Source organism: Meleagris gallopavo, chromosome 7 (assembly GCF_905368555.1).
Source record: "Meleagris gallopavo chromosome 7, MGAL_WU_HG_1.1, whole genome shotgun sequence".
NCBI lineage: Eukaryota > Metazoa > Chordata > Aves > Galliformes > Phasianidae > Meleagris > Meleagris gallopavo.
Genome location: NC_139410.1, coordinates 20,434,033 through 20,454,854, shown reverse-complemented (window position 1 = coordinate 20,454,854; position 20,822 = coordinate 20,434,033). Strand labels below are relative to the sequence as shown.

At 34.1% G+C, this 20,822-nt stretch overlaps 1 protein-coding gene across 5 annotated transcripts in view; it reads right to left on the bottom strand.

The window, feature by feature from the left end:
* The window catches only part of KCNH7 (potassium voltage-gated channel subfamily H member 7), a 214,194-nt gene that overhangs the window by 15,979 nt on the left and 177,393 nt on the right, over positions 1-20,822 (bottom strand). For 4 of the 5 annotated variants that reach the window (XM_085228181.1, XM_085228183.1, XM_085228182.1 and 1 more), the window contains 3 exons: positions 10,597-10,849; positions 7,268-7,473; positions 4,555-4,654 (listed from right to left, as the gene is read on the bottom strand). In XM_085228181.1, the coding sequence (XP_085084307.1) occupies positions 4,555-4,654; positions 7,268-7,473; positions 10,597-10,849 (559 nt within the window). Of the gene's footprint in view, positions 1-4,554; positions 4,655-7,267; positions 7,474-10,596; positions 10,850-18,953; positions 18,957-20,822 lie in introns of all 5 variants that reach the window. The other variant, XM_085228184.1, reaches the window with a different exon arrangement.

Genomic DNA, 20,822 nt, shown 5'->3' with positions numbered 1-20,822 from the left:
GTGATGGGTTCTCTGACAACCGTACACTTTTCACTGAAAGTGGAATTTCAGGAACATGAAATCTTGTTCTAGGCCATATACTTCTTGCCTAGATAATAGTTGCTTCCTTATCATTTAACCACCTGACACTCCAGGTGAATGTTAGAAACTCTTTTCTAATTAAGCCCAAGTGGACTTCATTAGCATAATACTATTAGTTTAACAGTTAAGTAAGAGCTTCAATTTTTTACAAATTCCTATCTTGCTTTCTTGCTAGGGACATGAAAAATACTGCTTGGCTGAATCATCTATTTGTAAACCAAGCCTTTAAATGTATAAGCTGAGGGGAGGGTACAAGAATGGGAGTTAATATGCTTAAAATGAAACATTGCAGAATGCATTTTATATTTCACTTGATTGCTACAGACTGTGTTAACATGAGCAAGTGCAGGCAGTATTTGTGTAAAAAGATTTCATAAGAACTTTCTTTTGTGGGTTATTAAAATCACATCTATGGACATAAAAATTCCTTTTTATGAGTTCTGAGAGCCAGCTGGCATGGTTAAGCATTGCTAGCTACCTGAATCTCTCATTACTAATATAATTCCATTGGAGTCCTTATCACCCTCTCAGCTAGAGTCCGTGGGATGATGTTGCATTTGGATTATAGCTAAAAATCCAGAGCAATGATTTATTTCAGTGACATACTACCTAGACATTCCTAGGTAGTATGTCCATGCTGTCTTATTTAGACAATATTTATATTACCCTGCAGACATTTTATATGGCCTGTTCCAAGAACAAAGAGCAGATAGGATTTGAGTATAGCTCTAGGGTAGTTTTAGCCCCAAAACAAAGCTTTATCTTCGGAAATGATTTTATATCTGATTGCTTCCATGGCTTCACAAGAATTTTGTGTGAGTGCCTAGATCAGGTCCAGGATTTTGATAGCTTTCAGCTAAGGGTTATGTGAATTTAATATGAATGCAAACGATAGCTTTTCATGAGAATAACTGGATGCTTAAAAAGTGTCACAAAAATGTATGTTAACAAAAAGTTACACAAGACACTAGCAAAAGCAATATTGCTTGAACTTGAGTAAAGTCTTTACAAAATCTCAAGATTTCAAGCTCTGAGTGAGCTTACTTTCCTAGGGTGATAGTCTGTTATTTGCATTTTTTCTGCTATATGTTTGGATTCCTTATTGATGGAACCAACTCCAGTGATGCCCTGTTCAGCATGGAATATCAGATCTGCAGTCAGAACCAGCAGAGCTAAAGAAACTTCTTGCCCATATTCATTGCTCTTGGAAACAGCTAACTCCCAGTGAACTGGAGTTACTAGAGGAAAGCAAAAAATGAACAAGACAAGACTGTGTTCTGTATGGCTAAATAAAGCAACTGAATTTAGATAGAATGGTTAATTGTCCACCAGTTTTCAGCAGGAGACTAACTTGCCAACCCATCTGAAAACTTTGTTGGGAAATGCCAGGCAGGAATACTGCTTATTTTGAGCAGCCATGGAGAGAATTTCTTGGCTGACTATCAAGCACCTATGGCTAAGGCTGCACCTGCACTTGTGCAAGGAATCTCATCCATTATACTGAAAGTCCTGCAATGAATTTATTTTAGCAAGAATAAACTGCTATGCAGTGCATGTTTTAATTTCTGTAGGGATGTCTTGTGGTTTGCAGTGCTTTCTGGAAAACAGAGAACAAGCTAGCTTTAAAAGTATATTATGTACTTTTAAAAGTATATTATGATTATAGAATGATTATAGAATCATAGATTCACAAGGTTGGAAACAACCTTCAAGATCATCTAGTCCAACCATCCTCCCATTACCATTGCTACCACAAGCTAGTAAACCATATCTTGTAGCTCCTCATCCAGACGCCTCTTGAACACTGCTAGGGACGGTGACCCCACCACCTTCCTGGGCAGCCATTCCAGTGTCTGACCACTGTCTCAGAGAAAAAGTTCTTCCTTTCGTCTAACCTAAACCTCCTCTGGTACAGCTTGCAGCCATTTCCTTGGGTCCTGTTTGTTGCCTGGGAGAAGAGGCCAAATCCCTTCCCCCTTCAGGAAGTTCTAGAGTACAATGAGATCTCCTCTGAGCCTCCTCTTTTCCAGGCTAAACAATCCCAGCTCCCTCATAAGACTAGTGCTCCAGACCCTTCACCAGTTTCATTGCCCTTCTCTGGACATATTCCAGGGCCTATGACAGAGAATTTGTAGCAGATAAAATCAATTTCTGCTGACACAGGTAAGAAATTATGGGAATATGTAACAGGTAGACTGAGGGGTTCTTACTTGGAATTGGAAAAGTAGTGGCACTAACTGCAGATGCATGATCTGTGTGGATTTTCTTTAACCCCTGATAAAACTCCTGCAGAAAGAGTTACTATGGCAACAAAGTCCAAATCAGGCTAGCATGAACTAAAGGCTGAGATAATGCAATCCCATTTTAGCACTCCAAAAGAGAGAAAATCACTGATGATCACAATAAAGATGAAAATAATGCTTTCCCAAACTATGTAATATAGGTCAATAACCGAAAGTAAAGAATGGGTAATCCTCTTTCCCATAATAATTACAAATAAATAATTTAGTAAGATGTAAAATATCAAAATCTTAAAGTGAGAATGTTGTTTGTCTATTCAAATTGTAGTCTGTTCAGTTACAAAATCAAAATATGAATGTTGAAAGTCATTATGTGAGACATTCTTTATCTATAAGAATATGTTGACCAGAAATGCTTTGCCAGCTCTGTTTTTAGGAATTTGATCTTTCTTTTCCAGTTCTTCTAAGGCGCTCTACGGGATCATGCTGAAATATTTATCAATTATAGTCTAATTATGCTGAATCAAAGTATGATCCAGTTCTCTTCCAGGGGAAGATATTGATGTTGATATAAATAGAACTTTACAATCCAGTAGTAACATCTAGCACTCTATGACCTCCTACAGGATGTAGGATGGGCCACAGAGAAGTGATACAAAGGGTGTATGACTATTAGGTGCCTTCTCTGGCAGTGGGAACATAAGAAGAATCTGAACAGGGACCAGAGGGGGGCAGTAAACCAGTGGGTCAAAAACATATTCAGTGCTTAGGTGGACTTTAAATGTGCTGCTCTTCTCTCTAACTCAAAAGTTACCAGGTACTGTAGGACTGCTGTGCCTGTTGCAAGCCTTGTCTTCTCTTTCCCAAAGAAAGGCTTTTTTTTCAAAGACAAAACTGTGAGAAATTATATAATTATATTATCTCAAAAGTAATGTAAATAAATGTCTCCAAGAGAGACTATTCAATATAATCCAGAGAGAAAGAACCGTAAAATCTTGAGGCCTTTGCACCATATTGACACCTGAGGAGCCTATTTGTAATTCTGCAGCAGACATGACATGGAAGATCACCTCCATCATATCTAGACGGCAGCATATGTTTTCTCATAAGAAATTTGAAGGTTATTCAGGCAGAGCACCTCTGTCAACAGATTCTTAGTGATGAGCAGATTGAATATTTCATGGGGATGTTTTCTTGACAGATTTGGTGTCAGTCTTGGCTTCTTGCCCTAAAGATGTTTATTTGATCAAATGGCAATGTCATTGTTCTGAGTAGCCACACTGTAGATTGAAGTCTTTCTTCATCAAGCTTTATACTTGCCATGTACCTTTAAAGAGTTCCCATTTATTATTAACTACAGTGCAAATCTAAAAATGGTTTTGTGCTACATTTAGGATTGGGATTTAACTGTGGAGTAGGAAAAACTGGCATACTAGAAACATTAATTTGTCAGACAAATCATTGGACAATATAAGTATAAAATTATTCAAGGAATTGTGTTTTCCTTTTCTGAATCTTTTACAAATTTAGCTTTCTTCATTATTATTGCTGTCTGACCACAGCTACAGGTATTATGGAGTACTGTATATTCTGACTGGGTTTAGTATTTCACTGAATTTTCCTTCATAAGGATTACTTCACAAGTCTCTAAGGTGAATGCAAACACAGAAATCTGAACTCTTTGCAGTAGAACCATTTACACATTCCCAAATGAATCAAAACTTGACTATAGGAATCTGTTGTGTTCTGAAAACACTTCCATGCCAGGTAGAAACACCACTTAACATAAAGTTCAGCAAAGTACTTTCCTGAGGAAATAAAATCAACACTGCTGGTAAATAATGCAGTAGACTAGTTTCTCCAAACATTTTAAAACTTTCTGATGTCTCAGAAAATGCCTGGAGGTAATATGCAATATATGTACAGGTACATATATATATATATATATGTTTATCTGAAGGATAGTGTTTATTTGAAGAATAGTGAGGTAGATTAATGTTTGAATAACTCTGCACTGATGGATGTGAGGTCATGGAAAGGTAGCACTGATATCCTCTAGATATATAAAACCATGTAGGGGACAATGCACAGAATGTTTTTACTACTCAGATGGATTCTCAAGACCTGCTACAGTAACAACCAACATAGGACCCTAATGTACCCAGAAATACCAAGTGAAATACTAATGAATAATGAAGCAGTACTATCTAATGTAAAAAATGAAGTTAATTACCTTTTTCTATTTCACTTTGAAAGGACAATTTCCGTCTTCGTAGTTTGCAGTTATCTCCATTTGTATCATTAGTAGTTTGTGATCTTATTACGATGTCAGACTTGATTAATGAAATATGAAACATAATGACAGATTAGTCCCACATAAAGAGAGCAGGTTTTCAATAGTTGATTGACTCAATCATGTTCAAGCTTTAAGAAAGGCAATATTACACAAGTCAGTCTACATCATCCCCATCTAATAGTATTGGTCAATGCTATAAAGCTCATACATATTGAGCAAAACTGGCAATGTCACTACTTGATGGTGAAAAAGTATCCTGATAAACAAATTCACCTGTATTATCAGTTTTCTGAACTAGTGCAGATGTGTTTTAAATAAGTTAAGAGAAAATAAATCCAAAAAAAAACCCCAAACCCACACCCAACAAACCACTTTAACATAAGAGAATGTATACATACTATTGCAAGGAGTAAGGTGGTAGCTGATTGTAGTTAGATTTATATTTAATTGTATGGTACTAATTATAAAGTTTGCATTTTAAAACAACAAATACAAGATTGAAAAGCACCAGGCAGTATACTCCTCATTATTTTTAACTTTCTCTCTGTGCAGTTCATTAAGATACTTACTTCCATAGCCTAATATAATGCTGTCTTTCTCTGTAAACATTAATATATGTGCTTTTTGTTGTCTTTATGAATCCAGGATGTATTTAACTCTTCTTTCTACTTATAACTGGGAAATTTATGGATAAGCCAATAAAGCACAAGTTATGCTCTTTGTGTACACACCCAAGGCACTGACTTCAGCATACTTTCCCTGTGCCAGTGAGGTTTCCTATACCACTCATACTGTGGGAGAAGGGTAGAGGAAAACATGGTAAATGCTTATATCTTTCTCTACACACTGTAAATCTGATCAGTAAGGGGTCTAAGTGGTGGGTCACTAGTAGAATAACTGCAGGAGGAAAAAGGCACTTTACATAAATGAGAGGGCAGGAGCAGAAGTTAAGGCAGAAGCATCCATTATTCAGATAACAAATCTGCATCTGAATGATGTTTTGTGTATCACATTGTGCTCATCACTTTTTTGGGAAATGATTTTCTGGATTGTGACTGTCAATGGAATGCAAATAGAATTGCTGGAGAAAACTGCAGGCTCAGAGGCATGGGCGAGCTTGTTCTTTCCTGTCTGTGATGTCTATTGATTTTTTTCTTAGTAGCTGGCACAGCAGTAAGAAATATCAACTGAAAAATTTCTAAAGGGATCTGAGTAGCAAGAGCTTTCTTTGTGTCTCCTACATCATAACATAATGTGATTTGTTTCAGTTTTCTCAGATCTAGAAAAATAAAGATAAAACACTGATGGTATAATTGCAAGAAATAATTTGCTAAGAAGACCACAATCATTAATCTAAATTTATCTTCAAGGAGTCTTTCAAATATGTGAACTTACAGTTTTAAGTTAAATTTATCACTGGACTATAAATTCATTGTGTTGTATTTCCCATATAATTAATAATGATGATCTTTTCAATAAACATAATGGAATACATTTTAAAATGAAGAATAGAATTGGTCTTTTTTCAGATTTTCAGAACAATCTTTTATGGAAGAAAAGGCTCAACAAAAGAAGAAAATGGCATTTCTAATCAGAAGCTACTTTTGTTTAATCTTTTTAAGGTAATGATCAACATGTGATTAGCAAAGCCATTCCTGTTATTTACCATCCAAAACTTAAGAGTTCTGTTTGTTTCTTGGAAGGTCTTTGAGGTCAAATTCTCTTACCCTCTTCTCACTCATTCTCTCTTTTTCGTTAAAAGTATGGTAAAAAACCCACAAACTGATAGAAGCTCTGAAAGAACGAAATGTAAACTTGCCATTTGTTGGGCAGTGTAACTCATGTTTGGTGGTCAGTGCTTAGTGTACCCTACAAATTTATAGGGAACACTTTCTAGAGCCTAAGATGTCCTCCTCTTCCCTTCTGGTCTAACTTTCCCTTGTTTTTCCCAGTTCAGACTGATTTCTTCAGCCTGAGATAAGGAAGCACTAAGCATTTTTCTACTTTTCCTGCATGCTGGAAGATGCATTCTGGGCAAAGGGGGCCAAATAGAAGAGTCACTGTAGGAAAAAAGAGAAATAAATCCCTGCACATCTGAAGAATTAATGACATTTGAAAAGTCTCTTCTATGCTTTTAGTCTCCCAGGAGTAGGGTGCACTTCAAGATGAGAGCATTAACAATTCATGTTTGAAAGGCAGTTGAATATTCTGCATTGTTACACAGAGAATGACTTTGGAAAATCTAGTTAATTTTTATTTCATGGTTATACATTTACATTTAGTGTCTAAAGTTCATTCCCCTTGTAATGACCCAGGCTATAGTCATGCTTGGTGAAAAAACATATTTTCTACGGTTTAACAAAACATTCCAAACCCTTCCAGCTAAACCTTTAATACTATTTAAATATAGAACCAAATCCTGTTAGATTAACATTATCTGGATAATTTCATTCACTTCTGCTGAGTTTAATTGACTCCAGGAGAAGTAATCAGGTGAGTGTGTTTTTTTCAAAATAGGATTTGGCCTCAGGCTTTTAGCTTTTAATTTTGCTAACCTTGGCATTTCAGCTTCTATCTTCAAATTTTGTTACTGTGGATTAGATTTTGTCCAGTGCTACGGAAAAAAAAATATATAACTTTTTATATGTACCTTTGCAGTTTCATCTCTCAGATTAAATGTCAGTTCTAGATTCGTGAGGAAAAGATCAGAAAATTCAGGATACATATCCAAAACTTCTAGTAGATCTTCTCGCTGGATCTTATGCAAGTCACAGTATGTCAAAGCTCTCACGTCTGCATTTGACTTTCCTGGTTTTGCATAAAGATGTACCATCTCTCCAAAAATATCATTTTTTCCTGCAGAAAGAAAATTAGATGGAGATTATTGTTCCAAATGTGAATAAGCCATTAAATTCAATCACGTATTTATGTATGATATTTGTGTGGAATACTTGATTTCACATGAAACGTTACAATCTGATTACCATTGCACATATGCTGATGTAAATCAAAAGCACTGTTATTAAATAGTAAATTAAAATCAATAAAATTACATAGTCACATACTTGGAGAAGTGAAATAGAAATCTATTTCATCAGTTTTTCTTTAGCTCTGTCAAAACAGTGTAACTAAAAGCAGTTTCCTTTTCCTTTCTCAGAAAAACATTATTTATGGATTTAAATTATATTCTTACAATAACAAAAGTGTAATTTCTGACTTTCAGTACAGTCCAGGACCTTCCTGCTCTAGAAACTCATTTTGTTAAAAATGCACAAAGAAACAAACCTTACTTGATATATATTTTGGTAGGAAATTACTAGGTTTTACAGTTTTTGGAGGGAATGTTAAACTTCCAAGATGTAGAAGCTGTTTTTGAAGAAGCTTTTTAAACATAGCTTCTTCTATTTTAATATTATTACAACTCTTTTCATCAATGTTGATACATTCACACTATTTGCTACAATTGTCACCTCTATTTAATTGCTTATTTTCCCTGTATTTGCAGCTAATTGTCAAAATGCAGAGCAGCCACAGACCAGTACAAAATACTCTTTAAACAAAGGAATGAACAGCACATCTGTAAAATAGAGCTGGGGAGTATATCTGGGAAAACACTTGTTGCAAAGAATAGTGTCATAGCAACTGGAAACAGTTGACATGGGTGATTTTGCCTCTGCTAGGCATTCATAGTTTTTATTTTAGGTTACTGCAAATAGCTCCATTTTTTAAAAAAAGAAGCTGATAAATGGGTGAGCAAGTAGCTAAGACATGCAAAAAATATTTCATGGGCTCAGTTGTGATGAGCATGGTCTGTTTAGCTTATCGAGAGGAAAATTAAGGATGTAACTTGACAATATTGCACACATGCTTAAGGAGAGGAAAAGTACTCAGTATGAAATGCCTCTAGAATATAATGAAGAATGCAAAGCAAGAGCCAATGCAAAAAAACTGAAGCAAGAAAATTTCATATTGGAAATAAAGCATGCATGTTTAATAATAAAAATGAATCACTGGAAAGAAACTATGTTGAACAGCGATCACTTTTTTATCTTATGCTTTCAGATCAAAATTCATCACTTTCCTCAACATTATGCTTTCATCAAACACAACTCATTAGACACAACTGATAGTTAAAAGTATGAAATGTAATAGAAGTCTGTGATATAACAGAGATTGTCTGACATAACTGAATAGTCCTGCTGGTCTTAATATCTATGAATGTAGAGGTCCCTCTACAAGGCATATAATACCTTCTCTGTAATATGATGGCATTGATATGATGGCAGTTCTTTAATATCTTTTTTGCAACACTAAAACAGGCAGTAGATTCTGTGAGATCCACAGCCATCATTTTTCCTAAGAATCTGACACTGAAGTACTGCTCTCAGGCCAGTATTTATCAGAACCTACTCAGATTGTGATAGACCCAGCTTTAGATAGTGATGATGAGCTGAGGAAAACAGGTGGACACAATCATCATTTTTTTTATTTTTTTTATGTTTATGAACAAGTTGGAAAACTTGTTCAGAGTGGAAACCACTTGTGAAATTTTCCGATGCTAGAAAACAAAGAACAGAGAGATTTGTTGTCTGTTTTCTCCTTACAGTTCTTTTCTGAAAGAGGAAAATATTTAGTTAAGAACAGATAATCTTTGTTACATTTGTGTTAAATATTGTGTTTCATTTGTATCATTACAGGCTGGAAGATATGCAGTGACATTGCTCTGCAATTACATGGGGCTCTGCTGCAGTGTGGGAGGTTCACAAATATCTGATGGGTATAACACAAAACACAAACCAGTTTGCATCTTTCATCTAGGAAGAAAATAATGACTTCATAAACTTGTTGAGTGCTATAGAAATTTTGCATGTATTTGATGTAAGAGATGAAATCCTCACTGAACCACATCAGTAATCAGAGGAAGACATTCATACAGATAAGTAGACAACTCACAGTGTTGTACTTGCATGAACCCTTGCATGCTTGTGCCTTAATCTGGCCCATCTGATGAGATGCAACAGCATGAGATAACAAATTATCTTGATAACTTTATCTAAATGTAGGGGAGGATTGCTGTAGGCATACTTTTGTATTTCTGTTCATGTATTCATATCAAAGTACTAGAATTATCAGTCACAAGTGAATTAATAACACATTGCTACCAATCCACATTGTGCTTCAGCTACTTTTTTGGCTGTAAATTCCCACAGTGGATGATAAATGGAAAAAAGAACAAAAGAACACCTGAATGATATAACAGCTGGTATAGCTTTCAGTATAACAAAATCCTCACTTATCTGTTCAATTGTTATTTGCACTAATTACCTGATACTAAATGGAAGAAGAATCTGTAATTTTATTTAGGTTATTTTTAGTTATTATAGATATTTAGTTATATTTCATTTTTCAGCTATAGCTGATAAACTTTTATTGGTACCACATAAGAGCCATCACCAGCTGTAGGCAGCCTTCCAGCAGGATTGAACATTGCTCTGAGCCTTAACTTTGCTGGTAAAAAAACAAATAACTCCCCATACTATATAAACAAGAATATGCTCTTTAGAAGTATAAGGAAAATAATGAAGTTATTAAAGTTAGGTATCAATCTAGATGAGATTAACCTGTTACAGTTTTCTATAAGCTACTCACACTTTTCTATCAGTATCCATGCTGCTCAAAAAAAGGACATCAAATGTCTTTGATTGATGCAGCATCATCAGTAGTGGAGTAATTTGACATGTGCTTGCCTCAACTTGCATCTCACCATTTACCCGGGGTTAAATGTGACTCGTTCCTGCTCTTATAGTGGACCAGGGCTCTTTGGTGCACATGAATTATTGGAATAATGTAGAATTTGCTCCTTAAATTATTTCTCTGTTTGACTTTTTATGACAGCGACTAAACATTCAGATTTCCTATCCCTGAAACAACAAATATTTCTTTTCTGACCCTTAACATGCATTGTAGTAATTTACTTACCAAGAATGGCTACAACAATGTCACTCTTAAGAATTTCAATGGAGCCTCTTGACACGAAGTAAAGAGCAGTGAGAACATCTCCACAGTGCACTAAAGTGTCTCCAGGAGGAGCATGTGTTGTCTTAAATTTCATAGCCAAAGCTCGAAGACAGCCTTTACTGGCCCCCCGGAAAGCTTTGCAGTTCTGAAGCAAATTTTGGTTGAGGTGCAGGCAAATGTCAGCTTGTAAGCATTCTGGAAAACCCTTCAGGACCTGGTAAGACAAGCATAAGAATTTCATGTGAATGCTATGAAAATAAAGTATATTACATTGCTTATTTTATTCCTGGACAAGAAGGAAAGAAGTGACATACAAATAGAGGTGGCTCTGAAGGGCTGTCAGAATATTACAATTCAATATACAATTACAAATGTGTCATTTAATCTATATTTCAAAACCTATACAGTATGAATATTAATAGAGTTCAAAAAGTAGTGGCTACAAAATGAATTATTAAGATTTATTTCATTATGGAAATGGAAAAAAGGTGTATGAATGAATGTACTGCAGTAAAATAACAAATAAGACAGGTAAAAGAAGAATCTTGACTGTATTTCACCTGTTCAGACTATTTATATAGTTCCTTTTTATAATTTATAAAACCTTGTACATTTAATATAAAAGGAATCTTCTGCTGAAATAACTGACATTTGCAAAATGAGAGCTAAATGAGTGAGATATGGGATAATTTTTAGACGGGGAATTCTGATAGGATTTTCATGTTAAATATATTGTTTGTAAGTGTGTGATACAGATTTTTACCAGAAAAAAAATAACATACATCATTGAGACAATGTTGTGCAGATTTACATAGGCAGATTATTACTTCTACAAGTGACAGGGCTAATTGCTATGGTCCTTGTTCATCTCTTACTCATAACAATAGGAATTTGCCTGAAGTAGATCCACAGGCTTCCTCTTGGGAACCATGGTAACACGATAATTTTGTTTACAGGAAGAAAAGCAAGCGAATTACAATGTAGTCAATAAGTCAGAGCTTTTCTAATTTGTTTAGAATTATCTCACCTCTCCTTTTAATTCAATGGACATTTCTGCAGTAATTTCTATGGAAGTGCTGTCCCCCTCATGCCTCTGTGTTCTGTGTTCAGAAATGGGACTGAAACATTATTATATACCACTCTTTCTGTGATTTAAATCCTGTTGTCTACTATCCATGATGAAAATTACTTTCCCTGAAAGTACATTGGTGCAGGCAATATCTGTTGCATATTTCTAAGGACAAAACGGGAACTGAGGCTACCAGTCTTTTGAATAATGAGAATACCATGTGTCTTTTTGTTATTAGTGCAGTCTATTAATTCATTCCTGTTTATCCTGCAAAGTATTTTCTACAAACATGTAAATATTCCTGCACAGAAAAAATATATACACAAAATGCATTTGTTTACTGCTATAGTTATTCTTAGTTCAGCACAATAAAGGTCTGTGCACTCATTCTTCTTTCACAAATATATTCACAACTCCTATTTCTTGCTAATAGAGAAGACAAACACATTTCTGATATGAGACTTCTGTCCACACAAGCCAAGCTATGATTTATAAAAAAATATTAGTACCTTTAACTGAATTTGAAATGATTGCTAATGGAAACAAATGCTATGAAATAATAAACAGAATGTTATAAAAGACATATATACAAAACTTTTATGACTCAAAGGGCATTATCACATGAAATTCACACATCCTCAAAAAAAGCCAGCATTCAACAACAATAAGCAAAAGAAAACATGATATATGAAAAGCTTTTATGTTACCAGTCTGTTTTCTCTGTCTCTTACATAATTAGAAATATAATTAGTTTGCAATTAATATGTTGATTTTAATGCATTGTTATTGAAATAAAAATATTGTGGATTGTAGCAATTTATTTACTGAATAATTCTGAGAAACCAATTACAAAAATTTGTCTAGCCAGCGAGACATTTGGGAAAAAGTTACAGGTGTGCATATTGAAATTGTTCGCAAGTTGTGAGTAAAAAAAGACCCATTTTGAATTATTGAATTCATTTGTTATAACCCTTCCTGAATTTAACAAGAGAAAGCTCTATTCATAAAGAATGCAAAATAAGAAACGTATTTTTGATTTAGAGATACTTACAGGAAAAAGTATTTCAATTGTTAGAAACTCAGAAGTACAGCATAGGATAATCTGTATTCATTTTTTCACATCAGCTTCTATTTATTTCATTTATCAAGGGGCTGTACTTTACCATTAAGCAAAACCTGTGCAGACCATGTGTGTTGATTTATATTTCTGAAGATACTTTGGGAATATCTTTAAAGAAACAATTATTTTGATAATTAATTTATACTTAGTATAAAACTTAGTATTAGCATATTAATTAATAGTGCCTAATATACCAATAGCACTGAAAAATAATAGCCTCTGTTCAAGTAAATGTGACGAAAATGTCCCTGCCCCATGGAGCTTACACTCTAAAACATTTTTTTACATCAGAAAAGAATCACATTTACTTTTTAATATCACAACCTTCAAATGCATGGAAGGTAGAGAGGTGCACAAACAACACTGATTTTCAATGGAGTTTTGAAAATTACTAACACGACTTTGGAAATACAAGAAAGAAGCTGATTTGAAGATAAATTTCTAAAATATTTCTATATCTTACATTACAAAAGGAGCTTACCATATTGCTCACATTGTATGTAGTGAGGTATTTAATCCAAGTACAGTAGATGCTACAATACAGAATAAGATGTTTCCAAACTAAATCTTACATTGTGCAGAATGTGCAACATATTGTCGTACAGACTTCATGTACATTTCCAATATTCAAATTTTAATTATTTTGACAAAACATTTCTTATTCACCAATTTTTTGGCTGGTGCTAAGAGGGAATTATATGATTCTCACCAATATCTTAGAGGAGCAATTCAATTGAAAATCATGTTCTTACATCGCAGGAATCAACATCAATATATTACATTTATACATAATGACAATTCTAAATATTAGAAAATACATTCTTCAAAAGTGTGAGATTATCTTAAAAATGATATAAAAATCTAAATACATTATTTCCAGTATTTTATTTGTTGTGAGCTTTCTGAGTTTTCTAAGCACTCTTGTCATACTCCAATACAACAAGAAAAGGTTAAAAAACACTTTTCTAAAAAATAAAAGCCAGAAAAGTCTTGAAATCATATAAATGCAGGACTAGGTGTTACAAAAATAGGAGTTTCAAATTTTCAAAATTATAAAGCTAGGAATTGCTCTTTAAGTAGCATTACTCTCAATGATAAATCCAAAGATCATAAATTATTTTAATAGAACATTATACAAGATTATGTTCCAATTGCTCCATTCTTTCCTGTCATGTTTCTACTGTTACACTCAGTATCTCCTTAATTCCATCATGCCCTGATGAGGAAAATATTAGATTCTCATGGTTAGAATTAATGCAAAATGGAATATATTCAGTTCTTCTAAAGAAGAAACTTAACAAAGTAGCAAAACATCCTCAGCCCTACCCCCAAAAGAAAGGAGGAGAGGAAAGGAGAAGGAAAAAGAGGAAAAAGTGATTGTGATGCTATGACCCCAGGCTTCAGTTGTTTCTTCTTGATAGTTATCAAGTCCAAGTTCACTCATCTCTTCCTGTATGGAATGAAACTTGTTCCATGTCAAATAACATTGGTTTATCTATTTGGCATGCTTGAGAAGGAGGAAAGTGTCACTGAGAGAGAAATAAAACATGTTATATGGAATTTGGGGTTGAAATTTAGTGCATATAATAGGGATGTCATTCATATTGCCTTGAGGAATGTGGTCTTTCAAAAGTGGGGAGGGAATCCAGCTGCATCAGCTACTCTTCTCCAAGATGACAGTTAAATGTTACTCATACCTGTATCAGACATTTTTGTGACAACAGAATTGGAGACACCTATATGTCCTAAACTCAGACAACTAACAAATGCTGGGGGCAATTATACTTTTGTTATGCTTGGGTAAAAGATAAAAATTATTGACAAAAAGTTTTTATCTACTCAGTTTTGAAACAGGTGTTGACATCTGTCCTTATTAAATATTCAGACAGCATCAAAGCAGAAGCAAATCAGAGCATTAGTTACAATACTCATCATTAAACACCAAAATAATACCAATATAGTATGTGTATACATACTGACAACTCTAAATATTAAAAAATCATTGAAACATAAATTGTGAGATTATATTAAAAATGATAAAGTCTAAATACAATCTTTCAAGAATTTTATTTGCTGTGTTTTCTGAGTGTTTAAATATACTCAAGTCATAATCCAAGGTGACAAGAAGAAAAAAAAAGATACCTTTCTAGAAACGGAAAGATAGAAAAATCTTGAAATCATGTGAATGCAGGACTAGGTGATAAAAAAAATAGTAATTTAAAATTTTGAAAATGATAAAACTAGGAATTGCTCCTTAAGTAGCAGTATTCTCAATGATAAATCCAAAATTTATAAATTATTTGAATAAAAACTTATAAGGTATTTAAGTATACAATAACAGAATTATAGTATGTTTGATTTTGGAATAAACCTCTGGAGACTAGGTAGTCCAACCTCCCCACTTAAGCAGGGCTATCTATGGTACGTTACCCAGGACAACTTCTGCATATACCTAAGGAGGGAGACTCCAAAACACCTTTTGGAGCAGCTTGCTGGTGCTCTGTCACCCTCACAATAAAAAATTGCTCCCGATGTTCAGATTAAACTTCTTGTGTCCTAGTTTGTGCCCAGTGCCTCTTGTCCTTGCACCAGTGAAAGGAGTTTGGCTCCATTTTCTTTTCATCCTACTATCAGGTATTTACACAAACAAGTCTCCCTTGAGTCTTCTCTTCTCTAGGCTGAACAGTGCCAGCTGTCTAAGCCTTTCCTATTATAGGAGATATTAGTCCAGTAGTCAAAGACATTCCTTGAATTCTGCATATTGTCTTCTGGTGCCATCCTTTTTCTCTGGAGAGATCTAGGTGGGATCAAACATTAAATGCCAGGTAGCCGGTGAAGAGAGCAAGAAAGAAAAAGAGTTGTGGTTCTGTTTAGTGCCTGTTGAAATTCATTTTAGCTAAGTTTTTCTTGTCTTAGAATCAAAGCCAGATTTATTTATGAGTGGGCAAGTATCCAGCAGATAGAGGGAAAGATAAAGGTAGGATCTCAAGTTCGGTTGACAATTTAAATTAGAATAAACTGAATTATGAGTAGTGCAGAATTTAATTCTGCCACAAAGGCTGGACTTTAAGATTTTTAATAACAACTCCATCTAGGTTAAACTTTTCTGTAATTCAGCCTAGCATTATTTCTAGAAAGAATTTAGAATTTACTATTTATGTGATAGCTAATTATTGAAATTAACTATTTCTGTATGCAGAGGGCTGAAATGTTTCCAAAGGCTTTCACCATTTAGAAGAGAATAAATAAGGTCTCCCACATGGACTAAGAACCATTTCTGAATGTTCTCTGAACCGGAAAATGTTGCAGTTAGATTTTTTTTTTTTTTTAAATGGGATATGAAGAAGGTCATTTCAACAACTGAGAGAGAAAAGAAACAGTTGCAATGATGAACTAATTTACCTTTCAATGAGGTTTGACGTTTGACAACCTTACCAAGAACTAGGACCTTCTGCTTTCAGTTATTGCCAGAAAACCGATCTGTTTGACAATTTTATGTTGAAATTACTGGAGTTGCAGTGGATCATTCTTCATCTATAATCTTATCAAAATTTCAGAATAGGTCTGAAAAGGTGATCTCTAAGAAGATACATGGCTGAGTGAAGAGGACAGAAAATGATTTAAACTTCTTCAATAGCTGATCCTTTCATCAACTGAAAAAAATTAAGGTCTGCATAAGACAGAAGTTGATCAGATTAATTTCCAAAGATATAACTATAGTTGGAAAATTTTAATTCTTCTTGTTTGAGACCTTAGACCATAAAATACTATCCAGTGAGAATTTGAAAAGATTGACATTTTTGAAACTTATTTTCTGTATGTTCTTACCAAAACTTGATTAAATGTAGGCATTTATGTTTATGTTTTTGTTTTTTTTAAAGCAGTCTTGCAATAGAAAATGAAAGAACAGTTTTACAGCTGTAACAGAGGTACTTTCTTTCGATAGGCTTATATATCTTATGATTTCCATCGTGACAAGTAGGCAAATAACAGTACCACTTTTCACTGTGATTACATATTCTCTCTGTGTAACCAATTACTACTATTGTTTTCTTTTTTCCTAAAAAAATTCTAAGTGTAAGGAATTTCTTGCTGTTTTAAAAATTTTAATCTACTCTCTATCTTTCTGTTTGAAACATACTGCTGGCAGTAGTTGTATTGGTAGACTTGTTTTGGTTAGTAATCACCGGAGGAAAAGCAGAAGTAACAACGGTAGTAGTGTCATCCAGTGCCCAATATCCAATTTCATACAAAAGAAGCTTTACCAACAGAAAAGGCAAACCTGCCTTTATTTGATACTAGCATTGATGGTTGTGAACTTTCAAAATAGGTTTGTACTCTACTGTACTTGTGTGTTTGCTGAAGCCAAGGCTAATTGCAAGTGTAAAACAAACTGTTTGTCTCAATGCTTTCCAGAGAAGGTTCCATAAATTTAGATCTAAAAAATGCTGACTTACTCTCTCCTTTCATAGCACCAGAGCCCAAGATAAATATGTAGTTGTTTGGCATTCAAAATTTTAATTAACTTACATTTGGCTAAACACTTTCTGTACTTGTCCCAATTATTTGCTTCTTTGAACTTTTTGTAGAGGTAAAATAAACCAATAAAACTATTCTGATGCACAGAAGATCCATGGAAAGAAAGGGGGAGATTATAAAAATTGCATGCATAACTTAAAAAAGGATCTCAAACACTAAATATGTTATCTTTCTACAGTAAGCATCACAGGCATGCTATTATCAGTGCTGGACTGATAACACTGGAATGAAGTGGGCAATAGAAGGCAAAAAAAGTTTAGGAAAAACAGAACTGGATAGTCTAAAGAAATGAAAGCAATATCTTTAAATCTTTGGGACTGGTGAGATCTTTCATGAAAGAATATATACACTGGGAATAATTTTCTTGGAATTTAACTTTGTCAGTGTATACCACATAGATATTATTTAAATTATGCTTATTCCATAGACTCAAGATTTTTATCCAGATTAAAATAAATCCCAAATCCTGTTTATCCAGTCCATGCATAATTATGTGGAACTGTTCTTGTAAAAATACATTATGCAATGAAACATAATAAAAGAGATGTAGAAATGAAGTGAAGGGAAACAAATGTACAAATAAAGAATGTTCTCAGGATATTTCAACAGCAAATTTTTAAAGCTACTTTTCAGTTTAGCCATTTCAAATGAGCAAAAATATCTTCTCATGTTCAGGGTAAAGCGTAAGACTTTGTTTAATAAAACAAGTTTATTTGGTCTTAACACAGTATTATGCCTGAGTTTAAAAGTTTGTTTTGTTTTTTTTTTCCCCATATTTCCTGATTTCTTAATTGTATTACTGATGATAATTAAAAGCATCTTTTGAAATATATTTTCTCGTATTATTTATATATATGTATGTGTATACATTGCCTGTACATATATATATAATGTAATGTAAATTATTCATGCATTTCATATGTCAAAGTAGAAAGATGATTGCGTTTTCTAATTTTATTCAGTTTTCAGTAATGGAATGAAAAAGAAAGATTGGATCAAATTCTGCCTTCAGATATTTGCAGAAAACTCCCAGTGAATATCAACAGGAGTCAAACACATTTGTCTGAGGACAGTATTAGCTTTTTGGTGTGTAAATGCAAATATTTCATGCAAAATTAATTTCTCAATACCACATGCAATTCCATTCATATGCACATGGCTTATAGCTGAAAAAAACTTCATTGATGCTTGTGCTAACATGCATATATAGTTGGAACTAAGAGCATTCACACAAAGGAAAATGCAGAATGATCAGCATGGCAACTGTCAGAGTGACATTCCTACAGAGCAGCTATCTAATGCAAATCAATATGCACATGACCTTTTTTGGGCAGAAAAGCATGATTTGAGTTGTGGGGTAAAACAGTGATTAGTAGATGTGGTTAGATTAGCATTTCTTAAGGTCTAATTTTTAGTAGCCATTTTGCCCCACATCTGATTCTACTTGGATTGTTTTCCTTCGCTATCTACCCCTTCATCATGCAAAAAAAATTACAATTAAAATTAGAAAGCACTGAACAAGCTCTAAACCCAACAGATAACATGGATATTCTCCACACTTTATACTGGAATTAAATTCGACATAAATACCTCCTGCTCTTACCAGTGGGTGGTGTTATTCCATGTATTTAGGTATGAAGCAGACAGGAAAGAGATAAATCTTTCATAAGTACAACATAAATTAGACAGTTCTCACATTATCCTTGCACTAAGTGTAGCATATTCAAACTCACATTTTAAGAAAATTAAGTGATTACCATAAAACTTGAGGAATTGTGAACTGAATAAGAGATATAACAAAACAAAATAATAATCTTGATTTTTTCTTCATGTTTTATTTAAGATGAAGCCTCCATACTGCCTCACAATCTGCAGAATATGAGCTGTTAAATCCATTTAGTTACTACTTCATCTTAATAACAAATCCAAGATTATTTCCAATACACCAGTTCCTGAATTATGAAAAGAAACTATTTCATGTAAAACAGGTGTTCTTTGTACAACCATTAGTGGTAATGAATTAGTTAAGGCATACATGATTTTGTAATATCTTCAGAAATAATTCAGTGAACTACTTTAGGCTTTGGCTGCACCCACCCACAGATTAACGGCCTTATCCTGCAGAGTGCTGAGTATCCCACACTCCCATTGCCATCAGAGGGAATTAGGGCCACTCAGTGCCATGTAGGATGAAGCTACTGATTCTGCCTTCCACTGCAGTAATCCCCAGCAGAGGTTTATTCAAATATCCTTCTACTGTACTGAGTACAATATCCCTCTCTGGGGGAACACTTGTGGAAATGGAAGGTGAAGCCTAATATATTTAAGCTGTTGTCTTACTTTTAAGATCTGCTTTACTTAATGGTAACCGTAACATCAGGCTGTCGTTGATTCAAATGTATAAAAGCTTTTAATTGAGACTGTTGTTCTACTTACAGAATACAAGTGTACTACTGACAGTCCTACTCACAAATGTACATATAGGTGCCACACGGAAGCTGATTTTATGCAAAAATTTTGAAAGTTGAATTTTAGTTAATATGTTATCAGAATTTAGAGTTTTCTTGTTCTTGCAAACTTTTTGCATAGCTCTGCAAAGTGTTTAATCTATAAATTAGAGTTGCTCTGGAAACTATCCCTCTAGAGACACAGATTCATTGATCATTAAGATGCTCAGTCCTCTCAGTGTCTTCAAACGCAAGTCAACTTTAAAAACAAAAACAAAAACAAAAACAAAAACCAGCTGCTGTCTTCAGAAAAGAAGCCAGAAATATGGATGCTTACTTGCTTACTTGCTTTGTTACAAAAATGTTATTGTTTTTTAACTGGCCACATATCTTTTTATACAAAGACTGTTTACAGTTCTGTTTTAAAACAATACCTAAGATCAAACCTTAAGAACAGTTACCTTGCCAGTTCCTAGAACTGACACTCCAGACTGATAAATATTCAGTAGTATTGTGTGGAGTTTTTGTACAGAATTAGGTGGTTGTGAATGCAAGCAAGCAAGCAAGCTACTATTTGGACTATCATATAATTAGAGTATTTCTCTTTGAAAAGAGCACTTGATCTATCTGCCTGCTCCTCTCTTCCATCCACCAACAGTCTACCTGATCTAAACTACATGGTAGATAGGGTTTTGAAAAAGAGTCGGTGCCTGCAGGCTTTATACAAGAGTCACTCTGTAGATACCAACAGAAGTGTTCTTTGATACAGGAAGTGGAAAATCACCAAGGAACAAATTTCTGGAACAGTTCTGTCTGAAACAAGCCCACCCATGGTATTTCTTGTCTTAAGCTTCTAATAGTCATCCGCAATTTTCAAGCTTCTCTACGCACAATGAGAGTTCAGATTTCTCCTGTAGCTTGCAATGGTCTTGGCACCTAAATGTTTTGATGCCAAATTTGATTTGGTTTTAATTTCAATAATTGCTTTATATTCACTGTTTTTAACTTATAG